The 18,719-nt window shown below is 33.5% G+C and overlaps 1 protein-coding gene across 3 annotated transcripts in view; it reads right to left on the reverse strand.

The window, feature by feature from the left end:
• The window catches only part of CHL1 (cell adhesion molecule L1 like), a 209,996-nt gene that overhangs the window by 64,194 nt on the left and 127,083 nt on the right, over positions 1-18,719 (reverse strand). For 2 of the 3 annotated variants that reach the window (XM_025375433.1, XM_025375434.1), the window contains exons 4-9: positions 18,340-18,445; positions 16,082-16,269; positions 4,204-4,326; positions 3,046-3,216; positions 2,074-2,121; positions 404-524 (exon numbers count right to left, since the gene is read on the reverse strand). In XM_025375433.1, the coding sequence (XP_025231218.1) occupies positions 404-524; positions 2,074-2,121; positions 3,046-3,216; positions 4,204-4,326; positions 16,082-16,269; positions 18,340-18,445 (757 nt within the window). The remainder of the gene's footprint in view (positions 1-403; positions 525-2,073; positions 2,122-3,045; positions 3,217-4,203; positions 4,327-16,081; positions 16,270-18,339; positions 18,446-18,719) is intronic. The other variant, XM_025375435.1, reaches the window with a different exon arrangement.

The following is an 18,719-nucleotide window of genomic DNA, read 5'->3' on the forward strand; positions in this document are numbered from 1 at the left end:
TTGACAGAGAGATCTAATTTTATGAACCTCAGTTACTGCCTGAAGTCTGTAGAGTGAAGTACAAATTACTGCCTCCAGAGATGTAACAACAGGATTTATTTTTATTAATTATTTTATTTTATTAATTTTAATTTTATTTTATTTTAGATGAGGTCTTGCTCTGTCATCCAGGTTTTAGTGCAATGGCATGATCATAGCTCACTGCAACCTCATCTTCCTGCTTCAGCCTCTTGAGTACCTGGAATAACAGTCCTGAGCAGAATATTTGCAGTCCCTGGCAGAATTTATTTCTTTTCAAATAAATAATTTTAAAATATCTAGGCAAACACAGTCTTAATGTGCTTGATGTCTTATTCTTTACAGAACTGGATGGACAGTCATGAGTGAGAGTCGGGTTACTCACAAGCCTTCAGCAAAACACTCAAGCAGCAAGGTTTCCCCTTTGAGGATGGTAATTGAAGACTCACTGCCACTCTCAGTGGGAGGCAATAGTAGTTTGGGTTTTCTTTGCTTGATTGAATTTGCTACAAAATAGAAAAGTCAGAATTTTTTCAAATTAATATACATAAAATTCTGTGACACCACATCTTTCTTAAAACAAAAAATCCGACACACATGAGTGTGTGTGTGTGTGTTCTATGCACATTTAAATAGACTTCCATTTAACATATTTCCATTTAAATAGACTCCTCTTCTCTCTTACCATGAAGCATGGGTTTTCCCTCATGTGTTTTTACTGAGTGTAGCACTGCCAAATTTTATAAATGTTATTATTTATACCATATCTTCTAACTCAGAAGGTCAAACAGAAGTCCTTAATAGAAAATCTATGATTTTATATTCTATACTTTAATCATGTCATGTGCAATGACTTTATGTTTATGTTTTTATTTAATTTAAATTGCCTAAGAATTTCATCAGGTTTCTGCTAAAAACAGCTTCCTCACTCCTGCACCCAGAAATTCTCACTGAGGAAGGCTGTGGTAGACACTAGGCATCTATGAATTTATCAAGCTCTTTCAGCAATTCTACCTGTGGTCTCAGTTCCTTAAAGAAAACAACAGTTTTAGGAAATGATTAGCAAGCATCCTCACTAGCTGCATATTGAAATGTCCCATTTCTTATTTTCTTAAGAATATTTTCAAATACAATGGCAAATTAGGATACTTCCATCTTCAAAGGGACTTAAGCAGTAGACAGTCTTCTATACTTTGTATTTTTCGGAAAATAATTGTTGAATATGTACTATATGCAATGATTTTTCATTGAGTACTGTGAAAATATAGCACTATATATGTTTGAGTTATTAATCTCAAAGGAAATGATGTTGGGGATGAATCAGTCCACCTTAAAACTAATGGTTCTTCAAAAGGAGCTTACATCCTGCTCCACTGAAGTTGCAAGGATATAAGATATCTAAGTAATCACTGGTCCCCATTTTATAGAGAATATTTGCTGCAATTATGTAAATGATTCTTCTCATTATAGAGAACTTGCCTGCTATACAACTCAGATTTATTCAGGCATTTTCCATAGAACACTAGTTCTGGTAGACATTCTATGGGGGAAAGAATTAAATAAAAAGATCACATAGACACATGAGCTTGAAAAATGCTACAAACTGGTTTTTTCTCAGAAAGTCACAATGTACAGTTGCATGCCAAATATTTCAAGAAGGCTTGCAAGGAAAAAATCCACTTAACTTTCTTAAACTCGGTGTTTTCTCTACTTCCTTTGACACTTAACCATTTCTTTTCTTTTCTTTCAGCAAAAGTATCAACCTTATATAAGAGACATTTTAGGAGACCCAAAATAATTACTCCATTAAATATCTCTATCTATTCAATGCATTATGTATATTTCATTATATTTATATAGTTATATATTTATAAAAATCACTCCCTTTGCATATATTTAAGAGGGAATGGGGGACAATAGAACCCTCTAAGTTAAGATGTTTTTCTTAATGACAGTATTGTAATAAACTTAAGAGGATATTAAAGAAAAAATTCAAAATCTGAAATGACAATGAGCTATAAACAAAAGTCAACACTCCACATGGGTTCAACTTACCCTTGGAACCAATTTCTGTGGATGAACTTGAGTCATTAGCATGCTTTACTGAAATAAAAAAATGGAAGGAAAAAACACAAACATAATGGTGGATGCTGGTATCAATAAAGAATGAAAAGTCATATTTTTGTCTTAGAAAAATTACAAAATGGTGTAGAACCATGCTTCACTAGAACATTGCCTTTGGGAATATAGTTTTACATAGAAAATAATTATAGTGAGTTTAATCTTGAATTACCACAGATGAACCCAAGTGGAGAAGATTCAAGTCATAGCTCCAATAAAGAGAACTGAGGCTACTAGAAGAACGTTATAGTGAAGCCCTGGCATGGCGTATCTACACATAAAAATGAAAAAAATCACGGACCAAATTAAACAATGAAATGGTAATGCCAACTTTCGACTATACCAGGGCCAATTATTCAGTCAGTAAACTGTTGTGGATTATTTCTTCCCTTTGAATCTTACGGTTCTTCCTCCCTCTAATTACTTTTCCCATTTGGGAACCCAGGCTGGCATCTGCAGAATCAAGTAGGGAAAGGAGCAATTCAAGTAAGTTTGCCAATTTGGTGATAAAATTTTCCTTTTTTTTTTTTTTTGCCTCTGTTGTTTTCTCCCCAATTTTCAGTCTGCCAGTTTATCCAAGATCATAGTGAATCAATGCCCAAGATTTGCTTAGAAAACCCTGGAATTTCATTGTATATTTCACCCACTGAAAATGACAAGATCCTGCAGACGTCAGATGAAATACATTTGTCCTGTGAATTGAGATTTGATTTCCTGGCTGTGAGAGACAGAGCTACTGTGAATCTGCAGCTGCAGATGTCTATTTCATCTGGATGAAGTCTCTAGAGTTGAACTGAACAATGGCGGGAAATACCAACCCAGATTTAAACGGCTTCAGCCAGAAGGAAATTACAGACACATTTGCATTCAGCATACATGATGAAACAATAAATTATTTGGACTTACAACTGTTAACTGTTAGTTTCATTGGCATTTTCTGTACAATAGTCCTTAATCTTGGAAATGCAGCAAAGCAACAGTAATCATTGCGACTGTCTTTTTCTTCCACGTTTGCGAAGTATAGATCTCCCTTTTGGCTCATGTATACTCTTTCATCTTGTTCGATGTGTTCTAATTCTGAAAAGAGATATCTTGCCATTGAAAAGGGCAATTGTCCCTTATTGTGCTTCATCTTCCTTTTTCATTTTCTTTTATATTATTATTTCTTTTGATTTTTCCTGTTTGCTCTTTAATTCCTGTCAAGTCTGGTCTTACTACAGGAACAATGAGCAAAAAGGAAAACAAAACAAAACAAAAACAGCAGGAAAACCCTTGGGAGCATGCTTTTTACCATTAACCAAAGAAGGCCGCTGGTAGACAAACAGTGGTAAACTGTTTACCATCTCGGTCTCTACCTCTGCTCTATGAATCTGAATTGGCTTAACTGAAAACCGGTCAATGCGGACAATGCCCTAATTATTTTCTGAGAATCACGTTTATTTAAAACATGACTTAAAAATAAAAAACAAAAAGCTCTCCAAAAGTTTTATCTGTGATATTAATCTACCTGTTCTGGTTGCAGCCTGGAAGGTTCTAGGGGAACTGACGTCTGGAACAATTGGCTGTACCTAAGAGTAGCTTCATTTGCTTTCTTCTCAGTGCTGTACAAATAGCATTTTTCTCTATGGTTCACAGTGAGAAAACATGTAGAGAGCATTGCTAAGGCATATACTAGAAGTGGACTTTACAAAGCTAGAATTTCAGATCCGAGTCAGCAAACCTTTTAGAAAATTAAGCAAAAAAGTTAATACTAATTTATCAGTATGTGACTGCAATTAGCAGGTAGAGCATTACTAAAATAGAAAGATGAAGCTAGCAACACAAACCCATGCCATCCTCAGCTTTCACATGATCTATATTCCAAAGGTAAGTGCACTGTTTGAAATATAGAAAGTATTGTCTTCATAGACAAACCTTATAATATTAGTAGCATCTTCTCTTCAAATATGAAAAAAAAAAATAAGAGATCTTTATTTTTATTTAGTCTTTGGATTCATTATGTTATTGATACGATGGATAGAATTAAAATATTCCCCTTTTTTGATGGAACAGAGCATTACTTACCAATATTCATCCAATAAATATGTAAAGGTGGGAGGCCTTTGGGAGGATTGCATGGGAGGACAATTGGATCTCCCTCTTCCACTTCAAGAGGGTCAATTTTTTCTTTGGGGAATTTTGGAACACCTGGTGTAAAAAATCATTTCAATGTGTTATTTTAAAATTAACTTTGACTATAACAACAAATATCTTAATTCATTCTTTTTTTTTCAAAATTGGGCAATTTTAATAAATTATATGCTACAGATCCTGGTTCTTACGTCTCCCCTGCAGAGACAAATACTATTAAGAAACTGGTGTGCATCTTTACATAACTTTAAAAATACTTCTGCATTTTGAAACCCCAGATAATAATATTTTTGTTATGTGATAACAATAAGGCAATAACATACTTGTGCATATTTCTCTGGGCAGAGATATAAACCCAGAGTCACGGGATTTTCTTGCTTTAGCTTTGATAGATGTTAAATCTTTTTCTCCAAACACTGATTTCACTTTGAGCAGTTACATACTTCTAACTCTCGCTTTATTGGGAAGGCCTTGAATGTAATTGGCAAATATTCCATTCAGTGCATTAACCACACTAAATAAAAACTTCTAAGCCCATATGGAGAAAATGGTAAGAATACAATGAAAAGCCAAATTTGACCACTTTAAGTTGCAAAAAGAGCCATCCGCATTGAAATTACTCCCAGTAAATAAAAATTTAAATGAAATGGAATTGATGTAGGAAATAAGACTTGTAAATATTTCAGCCTATTGTTTCCTCCCCACACTGGAGTCAATTTCTTAAAAGAGCAATGCAGTTATAATAAGAATATAAGTCAGAATTGTGCAGAATTTGAAATCTGACACCAAAGTTTCATATTTTTATGGAAGTATTGATTTTATAAGGATATTCAAAATGTGTTCTTCCTGAGTATTACATTGATGTCTTTCAACTTTTGTTGGGGGAATTTCTATTATAGAATTACAGTCCCTTGTGGAGGAGAAGGATCTTAGGAAAGTGTTTATAACAGTCCCGACTTGATGGAATTCATTAGAAGGTATTCTATTTGTTTATTTCATTCTTAAATTACGATTCGCAGCCAATTTTCATTGTTCTTGGAAATCTAAAGGTTTACTCATTTACCGTAAATTTTCTTATTGAGAAGCTTTGTGCACTTCCTATATATTTGTCCTACAGCCCCTTAACCCCCATCCACGCCTTTAGAGGTTGAGGGAATTTGCTGACATTTCTCTTATTGATGCACCAGCTGGTTACAGTGAATTGCTTTTTGTCTAAATTCAAGGACCTTTCAAGGCTTAGCATTGCAGGGGGCGGTGTGGTTATTACACTGCCTTTGCAATTTCGGAAGGCAGACTTTGGTTCTCTTTATACATTCAGCCATGTAATAGTCTTTTAGTGGATTTCCTCTTGCTCAACTCATTCCATGAGATTTCTTTTAGAAAGTCTCTGGAAACATTTTTGAAATAGCATCCATCTTTGAATCACATTTTTGCTATAGGTAGCATGAAATTTCCCTCAAACGGCAGGAATGTATGTTTAGTATATTCACTACATTAAGAGCTTGTAGATAAAATATCATGCCATCTATTTGGTAAAGCCTTGGCTTTGATTGACAGCAAATGTTATGGAAAACATTTTGCAGAAAGTACACCTTATATACATAAGGCATAGTAATATACAAAACGTTTTGTGTACCCAAATCTCCAAATTCAAACCACTTGTTTAGTTTTATTCGCTATAACTGAAGTGTTTACTGGCATTGAAGTTATTGGTGCTGCTGGGTAGTTGGTGAATCTATTTATACTCAGATACGAGAGGCGGCAGAGGAAATAAAATATGGATTAGAAAATGGAAAGGGCATGTAATCCACTTCGATAACAAGCAAACTATACAGTGCCTAATATGAATACACAGTTCACTGGATAATATCTATTGTAAAGTAATTAATTAATAAGATGTATAAATCCCTAATTGGAGAGCTGCTCCCTGAGAGCATTCAAAAAAATCTCGCAATTCGAACAGATAATACTGCCAGTGAAGCATTAGCATCCTTGCATTAAATAAATCTAGATTATACAATTCTAATTCTGAAAATGTAAATTTGTAATTCAACTGGCTTCTAAGGCACCAACAATAAAAAAGAAAAGAAAATTTAGAACTCTACCAAAACTGTTAACACATGCCATAAATCTTCAGAACAGCTTTCAACTAAATACAAAATTAATATTGGAAAACAGGGATGCATACTTACACATCAATAAATTTAAGGTTTTAGAAGAGATATAAATGGCATTATTTTTTCAGGATTTTTTATGTCTTATCCTTTGACTTTGAAACTATTTAGTGAGTTTGATGGCATGATAAAAAGTGAAAATTTTAACATTCACAGATAAATGTGAAATTTAATTACTATAACACAACAGCAGACATGAAGTTAACTTCAATTCAAATAAAGAAATGGCTCCATTTAAAAATAACTCCAACCAGTGGCATTTACTGTGTTTATCTCGTGATAAACATTAGCATTGTTGAGTTTGGACAAATGTAATACTTTTTAAAAGTAAATTAAAAACAGTAATTTTTTCTGTACATGAAGTGACTACACTCCTTTATCTTGCCAATATATTTCACATGGGCACTTCATCAACACCAAAACCAAAAATCATTTAACTTTGGTTCAACAACACGGGACTTGATCCTGAATGGCCTCTCTGCAAAGGGATCAGAATCAACTTGCAAATAACAGTCTACCTAAGCAGAACTTCAAGAATGTTTGGAAATCCCATTATAACCAAGTCTAGATGAGATCAATTTCCTTTCTATCTAATGCCACTATTAATTTATTTACATCAGCAAAGCAAAGCAAGCATATCACAGTATGTATCTCTTCACTCTTCTCAATGAGGCTTTCACATTTATTATTCAGTGTCATGGACAGATTTCTAGCAACAACTAACACCAGGGTATAAGTGACATTCAAATATATTCACATGTAGGTTTTTGAAAACTTTCCCAGTTAAAATCTGTCGTGGAAAAACTTTCCTACAGACAAGTTAGCTGCATGTGAATCTTATTACCAGAACTATCAAGGCAAAACCAACCTGCAAATACAAAATTTGCAGGAGCTCTAAGTCTTCAGGTGCTGTCAATGAGTTTTGAAAACTCATCATCACAATTATTTCAGTGTAATATACAAAAAAATAACATTCCTGAAATAAAGAAGTCTTCTGAAAACAGAATTTATATCTATAGAATATCCTATAGCATAAACTAGGTTCTAGCCCAGGCACTAGAAAACTAACTGGTTACAAAGATTCAGACCAATATCTTCACCTTTCTGTATCTCATTTTGTTTTCCTTTGGCGTCTTAGAATCCTTTGAATTCATCTCTCTAGACTCCTCAAACGCCTCACCAGGGTACAAGCTTCTTAAGGGTAGGGATATAATAAAACCTAAGCTGTGTAATCCCATCATGCCAACATGCCTAATAGTGAAGAGTAGTAGTGAAATGGCATCAGGGAACTTTAACTAAAAACAATTCATGCTAATTAATCACTTTGATGAAAAAAACAAACAAACAAAAACAAACAAACAAAAAATTGCTGGCATCTTAACCGCTACCATGTTATGCAACACTACAGATTATCTTTCTCTAGCACTCAAGGAATAAAATAGAAGGTTTCCTTATATTTTCCTATTTCTAGATGATACTGTAATCTAGTATCAAGGTATTTTCAACAAAGAAGTACAATGCCTTTTTGCTCATCTATAGGATGTGTAACCTGAGTCATCAAAGTATAGACAACACCATGTGGCATCACGTTATCCATAAACACTGAAGTTAGCTGCTCGGGCCTGAGTCCTGGCTTCATCTCTTCCTACATGATCTTTGAATCTGCTACTTAACATGTTTCAGTGTCCTCATTCATAAATGGGAAATGTAATAACACCTAACTCATTTGATTTATGTTGAAATTTAAATATTTCACATGAATCGACTAAAATAGGACCAAGCACTTAATAATTATTCAATACATGTTGGCTACTCCTCAAATATTTTCACTTTGCATGGTGCAGCCAAATGCATAGAGACAAGGTGGGCAAAGGAACAGAGAATTTTCTTCTGCGGCTGCTCCTGATTTTCTCTATAGCCTGCATCTTAACAGCTTCTGTGATTTTGTGTAATTATTTGAAGTAACATTTTCAGAGGAGATGGAAGGACAGAGGGAAGAAAATGCTGTGCTTTTCATGTAGAACCTATGATTTGCTTATTGAATTATTTCCCCTTTTTCCATCATTGGATGAATCTTCCCATACCAAAAAGCTTTATCTATTTTGACTTGGCACTCTGTTTATAGGACTGGCCTGGTGAGCTTTCAAGTGCTGTACATTTCACTTAAAGATGCTTGGCAAATTGCTCACAGTCTGCCATCATTGTCACGAATGCATACTACTGAGTGCACATACTTTATCACCCCTAACTCCAGTTTCCGTCAGTAAAGAGATTTAATTGATTCCCATTTCCTGCAGAGTACCCCATTAATCCACTTAGGACTACAGAGAAATAACACTGGCTTTCAGTCCATGAGCTCATAATGAATTCATGCTAAGGAAGGACACCCAATTCAGCCCATTTCATTCCAGGCATTCACATACTTTGGTGAATCGGAGTAAAATCCTCAAACTTAATTAAAGCTTTAGAATTCAACGTTGCACCCTTAATTGAACAAATTGATCTGTTTTTGTTGGTTTGCACTTAATAGTAGTAGAATTTAGCATAGGCTACAACACCCGGGTTTCCTACACTCCCACTCCAAAATCAGGACAGTAAAAAGCCAGGGTTTATCTTAAGGAAATTGTCCTGAGGAATCTGAGGAAGTTATGTTAACACACATGTAGAAACCTAGCACATGAATATTTCTAATTAGTTTTCATTAAATTATTATACAGAAGATTTCATCCTTTTTGGCCATTTCTTAGACTATTTTAATAGGATGTGCAAATTGCATTGTTACTTTTATTCATTCTTTTATTCTTCAGCCTATCAACCAATAAATCAATCAAATAAAGTATAGTATGCATTCTTGTGACATCTACGAGGCAATGCAGAACAGGAAGGATATGATAGTCTGGTATATTTTCTCATTCTTAAGGATCCTAATTAATACATATGACAATTGATAGACTGTCCCAAACAGTACACAACTAAATGTTTTAATAACCCCAGAGAATTTGCAGCATGACTATTTATAATAGCCAAAAATGGAAATAATTCAAACGTTCATCAACTGGTGGATGGATTAACAGTAAATGATATCCACGTAGTGAAATACTGTTCAGCAATATAGAGGAACAAACTACTGATATATGCTGCAACAGGGATGAACCTCCAAAACATGCTAAGTGAAAGAAGACATATGAAAAAGATCATATACATGATTCCACTTATATGAAATGTCCATTTCTGGACATTTAAAGAGGCAGAAAGTTGATTGGTGGTTGCCTCAGGCCTGGAGGTGGGAACAGAGAGTGACTGCAAATGGGCACAAGAAATCTTTTTGTGGTGATGGAAATGTGTTAATACTAGACTGTAATGATATTTCACTAAAAAAAAATTGCTAAAAAGTCATTGGCCGGGCATAGTGACATGTGCCAATATTCCCAGCTATTCAGGAGGCTGAAGCAGGAGGATCACCTAAGCCCAGGAGTTTGAGACCAGTGTGGGCAACATAGCAAGACCCCACCTGTAAGATAAATAAACAAATAATGTATAAAAAGTATTAATTATACACTTAAAACAAGTAAAATTTATGACATGTAAATTATACTTCAAAAAAGTTGTTTATAGCTGGGCATGGTGGTACATGCCTGTAGTCCCAGCTACTGGGGAGGCTTAGGTGGGAGGATCGCTCGAGTCCAGGAGGATGAGGCTGCAGTGAGCCGTGTTTGTACCACTGCACTCTAGCCTGGGCAACAGAGCAAGATCCTGTCTCAAAACAAAAACAAACAAACAAACAAACAAAAAAGTTGTTTAAAAACTCAGAAAAAAGAAAAAAATAATCTAGGCTGGATTAGGCCAGTAATGCTAAGTGGAGAAATCTGATTTGTGCACTGAAGGGTGAGTAGTATTCAACAGTCAAATTAGGATAATTTCTATTATCATTTTAACCTTATTGATAGTTGGATAATGAAGGCAAGAGAGTAGCTCCCTTCTTTTCCAGATCCAATCACCATAGGCATGCACAGGATGTACATTTCTGGAGGACAGTCTTTGTTTTTATTCACTGTTAGATCCCAAATTACTAGAAAGTGGCTGGTGTATTATGGGAGTTTCAGGATGATTGTTGAATAATTCACTGACAAAATCCCTATGCCATGTCTTGGATAACACTTTTAGTTAAATAATTTTTTAGGTATATAAAAATGGTACATTCTGTTTCTTTGGTTGTTGTTGTTTTTTCTTTCACTCTTTCCCTAGCAAACTTAACTGCAATGTTGTTAAAAATAGAAAACTCAACGTTGTATACAAAGGTTTCTGTTTGTTAACAGGAGATTGGGAAGTAGAAACTCTAACATTTGAATCACAAAGTTTCTATCAATATATGAGAAGAACCAATTCTCTACAGTTTAAGAGAATAATCGATTAAAGATTGTAGGAAGCTTTAAATTGTCTCTGATTTATAAACTCCTAAGGATTGGGTTGGGTTACTATTCAATATATAGATGGTTGCAGAAAGCTGTCAGATGATGAAGTAATTTCTGGAGAGGCTGGAAATGATGCATAAGAAACCTAATTTATTTTGCTCTTTTCTGCAGCAGCAGCAAAGAAAAAAAAAAGAGCAATTATCCAACAACGTAGCTCAGATCCAACTCCCATCTCTTAATACAATACTCATATTCTGGTCAGAATTATCCGTATATTGTTCATGTCTTCACTTGGTCTGCCTAGATAATGACAGAAAAAAATTGAAATCCTTTAATTGCAGAATCTTAAACCAAATTCTGCCATTCTTTTCTTTGCAATAGATCTAGCTGCTTCCTTTTCCTTTGTGTCTCCATAGCAACCACTAGAATTTAGGTTAGGAATCACCCTCATGACTTGCCTCCTACAACAGATGTTTAATCTGTCTCTTTCTCTGGTCTTAACTTATTTCAGTTAACTATATAAATGTAATACATAGTTTCACTATTATCAACCACAATTTTCATGACAATACTTTCTAATCCAGGATTCATGGACATTTTCTATTTATTGTCAATTCAAATACAAACTCCTGAGGACAATTTCCAGGTTGATATGTCACTGCTCTGATGCTAAAATATCTCAGTAACTCAGAAATGTCCACTTGAGACAAATCAGGATGCTTCACGCTTACTCATTTTAAGAATGTAAAATGATTGTTTATAGAATAAATGTAAAAAACACAAAAAAAGAAATACAATGGAAATCCATTCACTGACTACCCATTTTACAAAATAGGAATATCATCATCACCTTTTTGTCTGGTGCTGGTCTGAACCCCCACTTCCATTTTCCGATTTTCACTTCCATTGCAGGCAACTACTGTCAGGAATATTGTTTTTACCATTCTCTTATTTTTCATTATAATTTTACCATAAAATTATATCAGTCAAAATTGTAGTCAGTTTTACGTATTTCTTTCTTTCCTTTTTTTTTTTTTTTTTGAGATGGAGTCTCGCTCAGTCGCCCAGGCTGGAGTGCAGTGGCGCCATCTCGGCTCACTGCAAGCTCCGCCTCCCGGGTTCACGCCATTCTCCTGCCTCAGTCTCCCGATTAGCTGGGACTACAGGTGCCCGCCACCACGCCCGGCTAATTTTTTGTATTTTTTAGTAGAGACGGGGTTTCACTGTGTTAGCCAGGATGGTTTCGATCTCCTGACCTGGTGATCCACCAGCCTCGTTTACGTATTTCAAACTTTCTCCAAGATTTACTTTTATTGCTCGACATATTCTTGACGTTTTTTTTACTATTGTGTAGTATTTTTGATATGAATAGAGCACAATGCATTGATCCATTCTACTTTGAGTGGCCTGTTGTATTTTTTTCCAGCATATTTTTAAATCCAAACAATGTGACCACAAATCTTCCTGGTATATATGGACAAGAGGCACATGCACATGAGCGAGGGAATGGAGTTATTGGGTCATAAGGAAGAGCATCTTCAACTAAGGAAGGGATTACAAAACGTTTTCCAAAGATCAAGCAGTAAACTGGACTGTCATCGGTAGTGGATAAGTATTCTGTTGGCTGTGTATTGCAACCTAAAATTTTTATTCTCAGATTTTCTGATATTTCCTAATTGGGTAGAATCAAGTGCTTTTATCACTAGGGTTACAATAGGTCTATTTCTGGTAACTAATGATGTTGAACACATTTTCACATTTTTATTGGCCTTTCAGTCTGAGGTTCAAGTTTATATATGCTGCCACGTCGTCATTTTTATTTTTTCTAAAGATTTGTAAAATTATTTATGAATACATACTATGTTTAGTTATATGCATTGTCAATAATTTTTTGAGTTGTGGCTTATTTTTGTTTTTACTTTCTTCCTAGAGTCTTTCGATAAAAGAAGGATCTAAAATAAAACGTAGGAGAACATATTCTTAATTATTTCCTTCATGAGGCTTTAATATGACTAAAGAAATCATCCCATGCTAGGCATGGTGGCTCATGCCTGTAAATCTCAGCACTTTGGGACACTGAGACAGGAAGATTGCTTGAGGCTAGGAGTTCAAGACCACCCTGGGCAACATAGTGAGACCCCATCTCTACAAAAAAATATAAAAACAAAAATTGGCCAGGCACGGTAGCACTTTCCTGTAGTCCTAGTTACTCAGAAGACTGAGATGGGAGGATCACTTGAACCTAGGAGTTCAAGCCATGAAGCCAGGACTGCATCACCGCACTCCAGCCTGACCTGGAGAGAGTGAGTTCCTGTCAAAAACAAACAAGCCAGAAAGAAAAGAAGAAAGAAAAAAAAAATCTTTCTCTGTATTTATGACCCTGATGATAAATATATTGTTTGAATTGTCTAACTTTTTAAAATGTTTTTTCCTTTCATTGTTCAGGCTTTTATCCACTCTGAATGATTTTTTATATGATACGAGGTAGAAGTCCATATAAATGTTTCTCTGTGTGAATTATCAATTGTTCCACAGTGTTTAGTTCAAAGTAAAGAGAGCGGGGCGGGGGCGGGGGGGGGAGAGAGAGAGAGAGAGAGAGAGAGAAATCCATGCTAACATGCTAACTCCCTCAACTGTTTTTACATATGTGAGGGTTTGTTTCTGGGTTTACGATGCTATTCTGATTTGTCTAACCCTGCACAAAGCCATAATTGCTTAATTTCTAAAGTGTTATGCTGAATCTTGATTTCTGAAAAGAAGTCCTTATGACTTGTTATTCTTTAAGAATTTCTACCAAATTTTGCCCTTTGCTCCTCAAATATATTTTTGAATCAGCTGGTCACATTCCACAAACAGAGAAATAAAAACCAAACTATAGGCATTCAGATTTCAATTCTTCTATATATCAACACATCAAGAATAAGCATTTTAACTGTATTGGTTCTTCGAATAAATAGAAATAGCTTACTTATTTTGTATTTATCTAGATCTTTTTAATGTTTTTTAAATAAATATGGATACTTTCACTACAAAAATTACATACCACTTTATTGAATTTATTTTCTGCTTTTATACTATTTTCTCCCTTCACTGTAGTTTATTCTGTTGCCTTAAATTAACTAATTTTTATCCTAAAATTATGTTACCTAATAAGCTAAGATCATTAATTTTCATACTTTATATTTTTCTAATATGTGTTTAAAATGATAAAGATCCCTCTAAATAATGCTTTCACTGCATCAAACATGTTTTCTTATGTAGCATTTTTACTGTCATCACTTCAAAATATATTCTATTTCCCTTACCATTTGGTACTTGACCTGCGACTCACTTAGGTATATATTTATTAGTTTTCAAAGATATAAGTTTCTTAAGTTTCTATTTATTATTGATTTCTAACTTAATTGCATTTTGATGTTTTCCTCATAGACCAAATACATCATCAAATATCACCTTTTACCTTGTGTGTATGAAAAAACTCATTTTGCTGTTTTAGTTACAATATCCTATATGCTTTCATTAGATGGAGCTTGTGATTGTACTTTTAAATCTTCTATGTGCTTACTGATGTTTTTCTCTGCTTGAGTTAGCAAATAATGAAGAAGATATGTTAAAATCTCATTATTATGAATTTATCTATTTCTGTTTGTAGTTCTATTTTTGCTTCATGCATTTTAATATTACATATGTCTAGTAAATTAATTTCCATGAAGGCTTTTACAAATAAAATCTGTTATGACTGATAATAATATGGTCATACCTACCTTCATTTGGAAAGCATTTATCTGGGATATCTTTTCCATCTTTTCATTTCAACAATTCTGTATCCTTATGGTTTAGATAGATGTGTTGTAAAAAGTTTATAGCTTTTTTTTAGCTCAAAGCATTTATTCTATTTACTTTTATCTTTGATTTGTGATATATTTGAATTTATTTCTATCTCTTTTTCTTTCCGCTTTCTCACATTATTTTCTCTCCTTTATTTTTTTCCCCCGCCCCCATCAACCACATAATGTGATAATACTTTCTTCCTATAATTTTAGGATAAATACTCTATAAGTTTTACGATGCACGCCTTATTTCTGAGTCTAAATTTGACCTATATTCCTTCCTCTAGAATTATATAAGGACTTTAGGATAATTTTAATACAATGCCCTCCCTGAATTTTTGGGTTAAAGATTCTTCATCATTTGTTTTTCTGAAGTTTGTGGGCATTCTGAACCCCCAGAATCAAATGTTCATATTTTGCAAGTCCTAGAACTTTCTTTGAAATACTTTCATGTCTAGGACTCTAAAAGAAGAACTTCCTAATAGAAGCTGGCTGACAGTTTTATACTTAACAATTTACCCTATAAAAGCTTTGGCTAAAATTAGGTAATGGTGGATATCTTAAGAACAGTGAGAAAACATGATCAAATATAAAAGGTGGTCATGGATATCCCATGAACTTAGGGCAAAGAAGCTACCAATAAAGTACACTACTTCAGGGAACAATTACTGATAAATACACCACTAATAGCAAAGTGTCTTGCAGTTTTACGTAATTTTTATTTATGGTTAACATTAGCAATAGTTGGTTCTCCTCTCCTGATGAGCATCATATTATTGATGTTAGGTGGGACTATGCAACTTGCTTTCCCCCACCTAACAAAACATGAGTAAGGAGTTTGCCTGTGTAACTTCTTGTCAGAAGCAATGAAGAGCCTGTATACAATTTTTCATGTTCCTGACCCAGACTCTTTGATCAAAATGGCATATTTCACAAGAGGCAACCACAGAATGATGATGTCTTCATTAGCTGAGATCAGCGAGAAGGCTGCAGGAAAAACAGTTGCCCTGAAGAGTTGCCAGGCCCACAGCAAATTGCTTTATCAAGGAATAACTTCGTGTTTACATAGAGGTTTTGGGATTATCTATTACTGCATTGAATTTAGCCAAGTTTAGCTAATAATATGTTTAATTCTCATGATATAAGGCAAAGCAGATATTGTATTTTTCTATGTTAGATGTAAGATTACTGAAACAGAGTCAAATTATGTTGTTTTCTAAGGTCATTCAATTTTAAGTGTCAAAACCTGAAGGAAATTTTTCCTTATAAATAAAACACAAGACATATATAAGTTGATTTAATTAATAATTGCTTTATTTCATTGGAACCCAATATAACTCCTATTTAACACTTCACTAGAACATTTGTAAAATGAAATTCCCATTATAGCACTTACTTGGAACTATAAATTCTATTTCTTCTGACATAGCGATTCCCAGTTTATTTGAAGCAAAGCAGCGGTATTTCCCTTGAAAGTGAGATATGTGCCCCTCATTTGGGATCCTAAACGTTCCTGAATTATTAGATGTAATTATCCGATGGTCAGTGAAATAAAAAGGGTTGCCATCCTTAGTCCACGTAAATCTAAAAAATAAAACTAAACTTAATAATCCTGAAAAATAATAACACATTTTTAGAGTACTTATTAACAACTGCATAAAAATGACAAAACCAAGACAGTTTATGATAAAAAGTATGTACTTAATGGAATATAACAGGATATAAATAAGGGTCTCAGAAGAATCTGAGAAATATTACTGTCCATAAAAAGACAAATGAGAAGATTAAAATTAAAATTAGCTGTTGCTTTTTTAAACTAAAATTATTTGTTTATTTTTTCATTAGAAAGGTAATATAAGATTATTAATATTCTGGAGACTACAAGAAACATATATAATTTCTGTTCATGTATGTGTGTGTGTAAGGAACTCACTCAAAATCCCAAAACACACAAGCCCGTTATTATTACATTTGATAATATTTCCTATTAGTATTTTTAGAATTTTGTCACATATTCTAACCACACTGAATATACAATTTGGCCAACTGGATTTTTCCATTATAATGATACTAAAGACAATTTTTATAGCTACATTATCTTCTGTCATATGATTACTATTTTAATTACTTTCAACCATTTCAATGTCTTTCCTTTTATGAACAATATTGTAAGAAAAAACCCTATATATTTATTCTTTGGTACTTGTCCAAATATTTCAATATGCCAATTCCTTAGAAATGAGATTAAGAAAGCAATAATTAAAAGCTTTTTTATAGTATTTGATAAATGTTGCAAAATTATATTCTAGAAAAAAAATGTACACAGTTAAATTCCCACCCCAGTATGCTAGAGTGTCAGTTCTATGAACAACGACATTAAAAGTCTCTTTAAATCTTTATCAGTCTGATAGACAAATAATGACTTCCCAATTAGATTGTACTCAGCATTATATATTGGAATTACCCATGTAAATTTGGGTATATTTCAGGGCACCATATTCTTACACTAACCTATGTGATTATTCTTCCAACAGGAGTAACAAACCTTCATGGACATGTATTCTCATTAGGAGTAGGCCTACCCAGCTACCCTCCTGACTTATCTTACATCTCTCTGTGTGTTTTATATTTCACTGTTGACAAGCGTATGGTATTACCTTTTGACATAATAATTCAGCTAATTAATATATCATGATATTGATCAATATATTCATGCTGATTGAATAAATTATCCTTCATTCCATTGTAATTCTATCTATACTTACATATATTGATTGAATATATTCCATTTGGTTAAACATAGAAATAATTATAATTTAGCATGTTAATGGGTCACTAATGATTATTAAATATCAAATTATCAGGCAATAATAAAAGTCATGATACAATTGAAAATCATCAGTTTTCATCAAATATGTATATTCTTAATGAATATAAGATAATCATGCAGATTAATAAAAGTATGTAGCTTTGTTTTCCATCTTAGAATCATGTAGAATTTTATATTGGGAATTCTCCCTTCTCACTTCCAATACATGTACATTTTTTTCTCCCTCCCCAAAAATAGGAGGTATTTCAAAAAAGCTCATCAGTGATTATGGTCATCTAGAATAACAATTATTTAATTATAAAATATAATAATACTAGACAGTAGTATATCATGCAAATAGTACTCTGCCACTTGAGATGACAATATTTCAATGACAGCTTAAAAAAAATTAAGTAACAACCTATCCACAGAATAAGATGTTTAAATTTAAAGACATACAATTATGAATATGTGTAGAATGATGTTTACAAACTTTGACTTAATAAATGCTACATTTTACTAAGTAGAATAAAGGATCTTCTAGTTTTTAGCTACCTTATTTATTTGTAGACTAAGGGACTGTTGAGTATTTCTGCTGTACCAAAGACTACTCTAAGTATTTTAATAACAGCCCTTAGTTTATGGTCAAAATAAATTCAACTGGCAGAAGAACATATGTAAAATAACCAAATTTTATTTCTGTTTGCATGGATATTATTTTTTTGTAAACCCTTAGCTTTAATCATGTGTAGATTCATAGTCCAACAAGCTTATGATGGTGAGTATAGAACAGCATAAAGAACAGCGCACATTTAAAGAATCACTTAGTTTGAAAGAATACTCACGTTGGTTCTGGATTTCCTTTAGCTTCACATTCAATTTGAAAATACTCATCGAAGGGAAAGGCAACTTGGACTTTTGACTGTTTTATGATTGTTGGAACCTGTTGAACTAAATATTAAAATATGTACTTTAAAAATGCACTATTCAAACACTAGGCAAGGTTAATTTATAATGAAAACAATTTAAACCTCCTTTGTATACTGATAAGTGAAAGGATGGTACAAAAGTGAAAATCCGAATAAATCTCACTCTTTCTTTGCAACATGTACTTACTTCTAAGGAATACACTTCACTGCCATCATTTCATGTTTCAGTATATGTTTATTTTATTTAAACCCAGAGTAATGTAACAATTTTTAAAGCAGAAGAAAAGTTGCTATGT

Source organism: Theropithecus gelada, chromosome 2 (genome assembly GCF_003255815.1).
Source record: "Theropithecus gelada isolate Dixy chromosome 2, Tgel_1.0, whole genome shotgun sequence".
NCBI classification, from domain to species: Eukaryota; Metazoa; Chordata; class Mammalia; order Primates; family Cercopithecidae; genus Theropithecus; species Theropithecus gelada.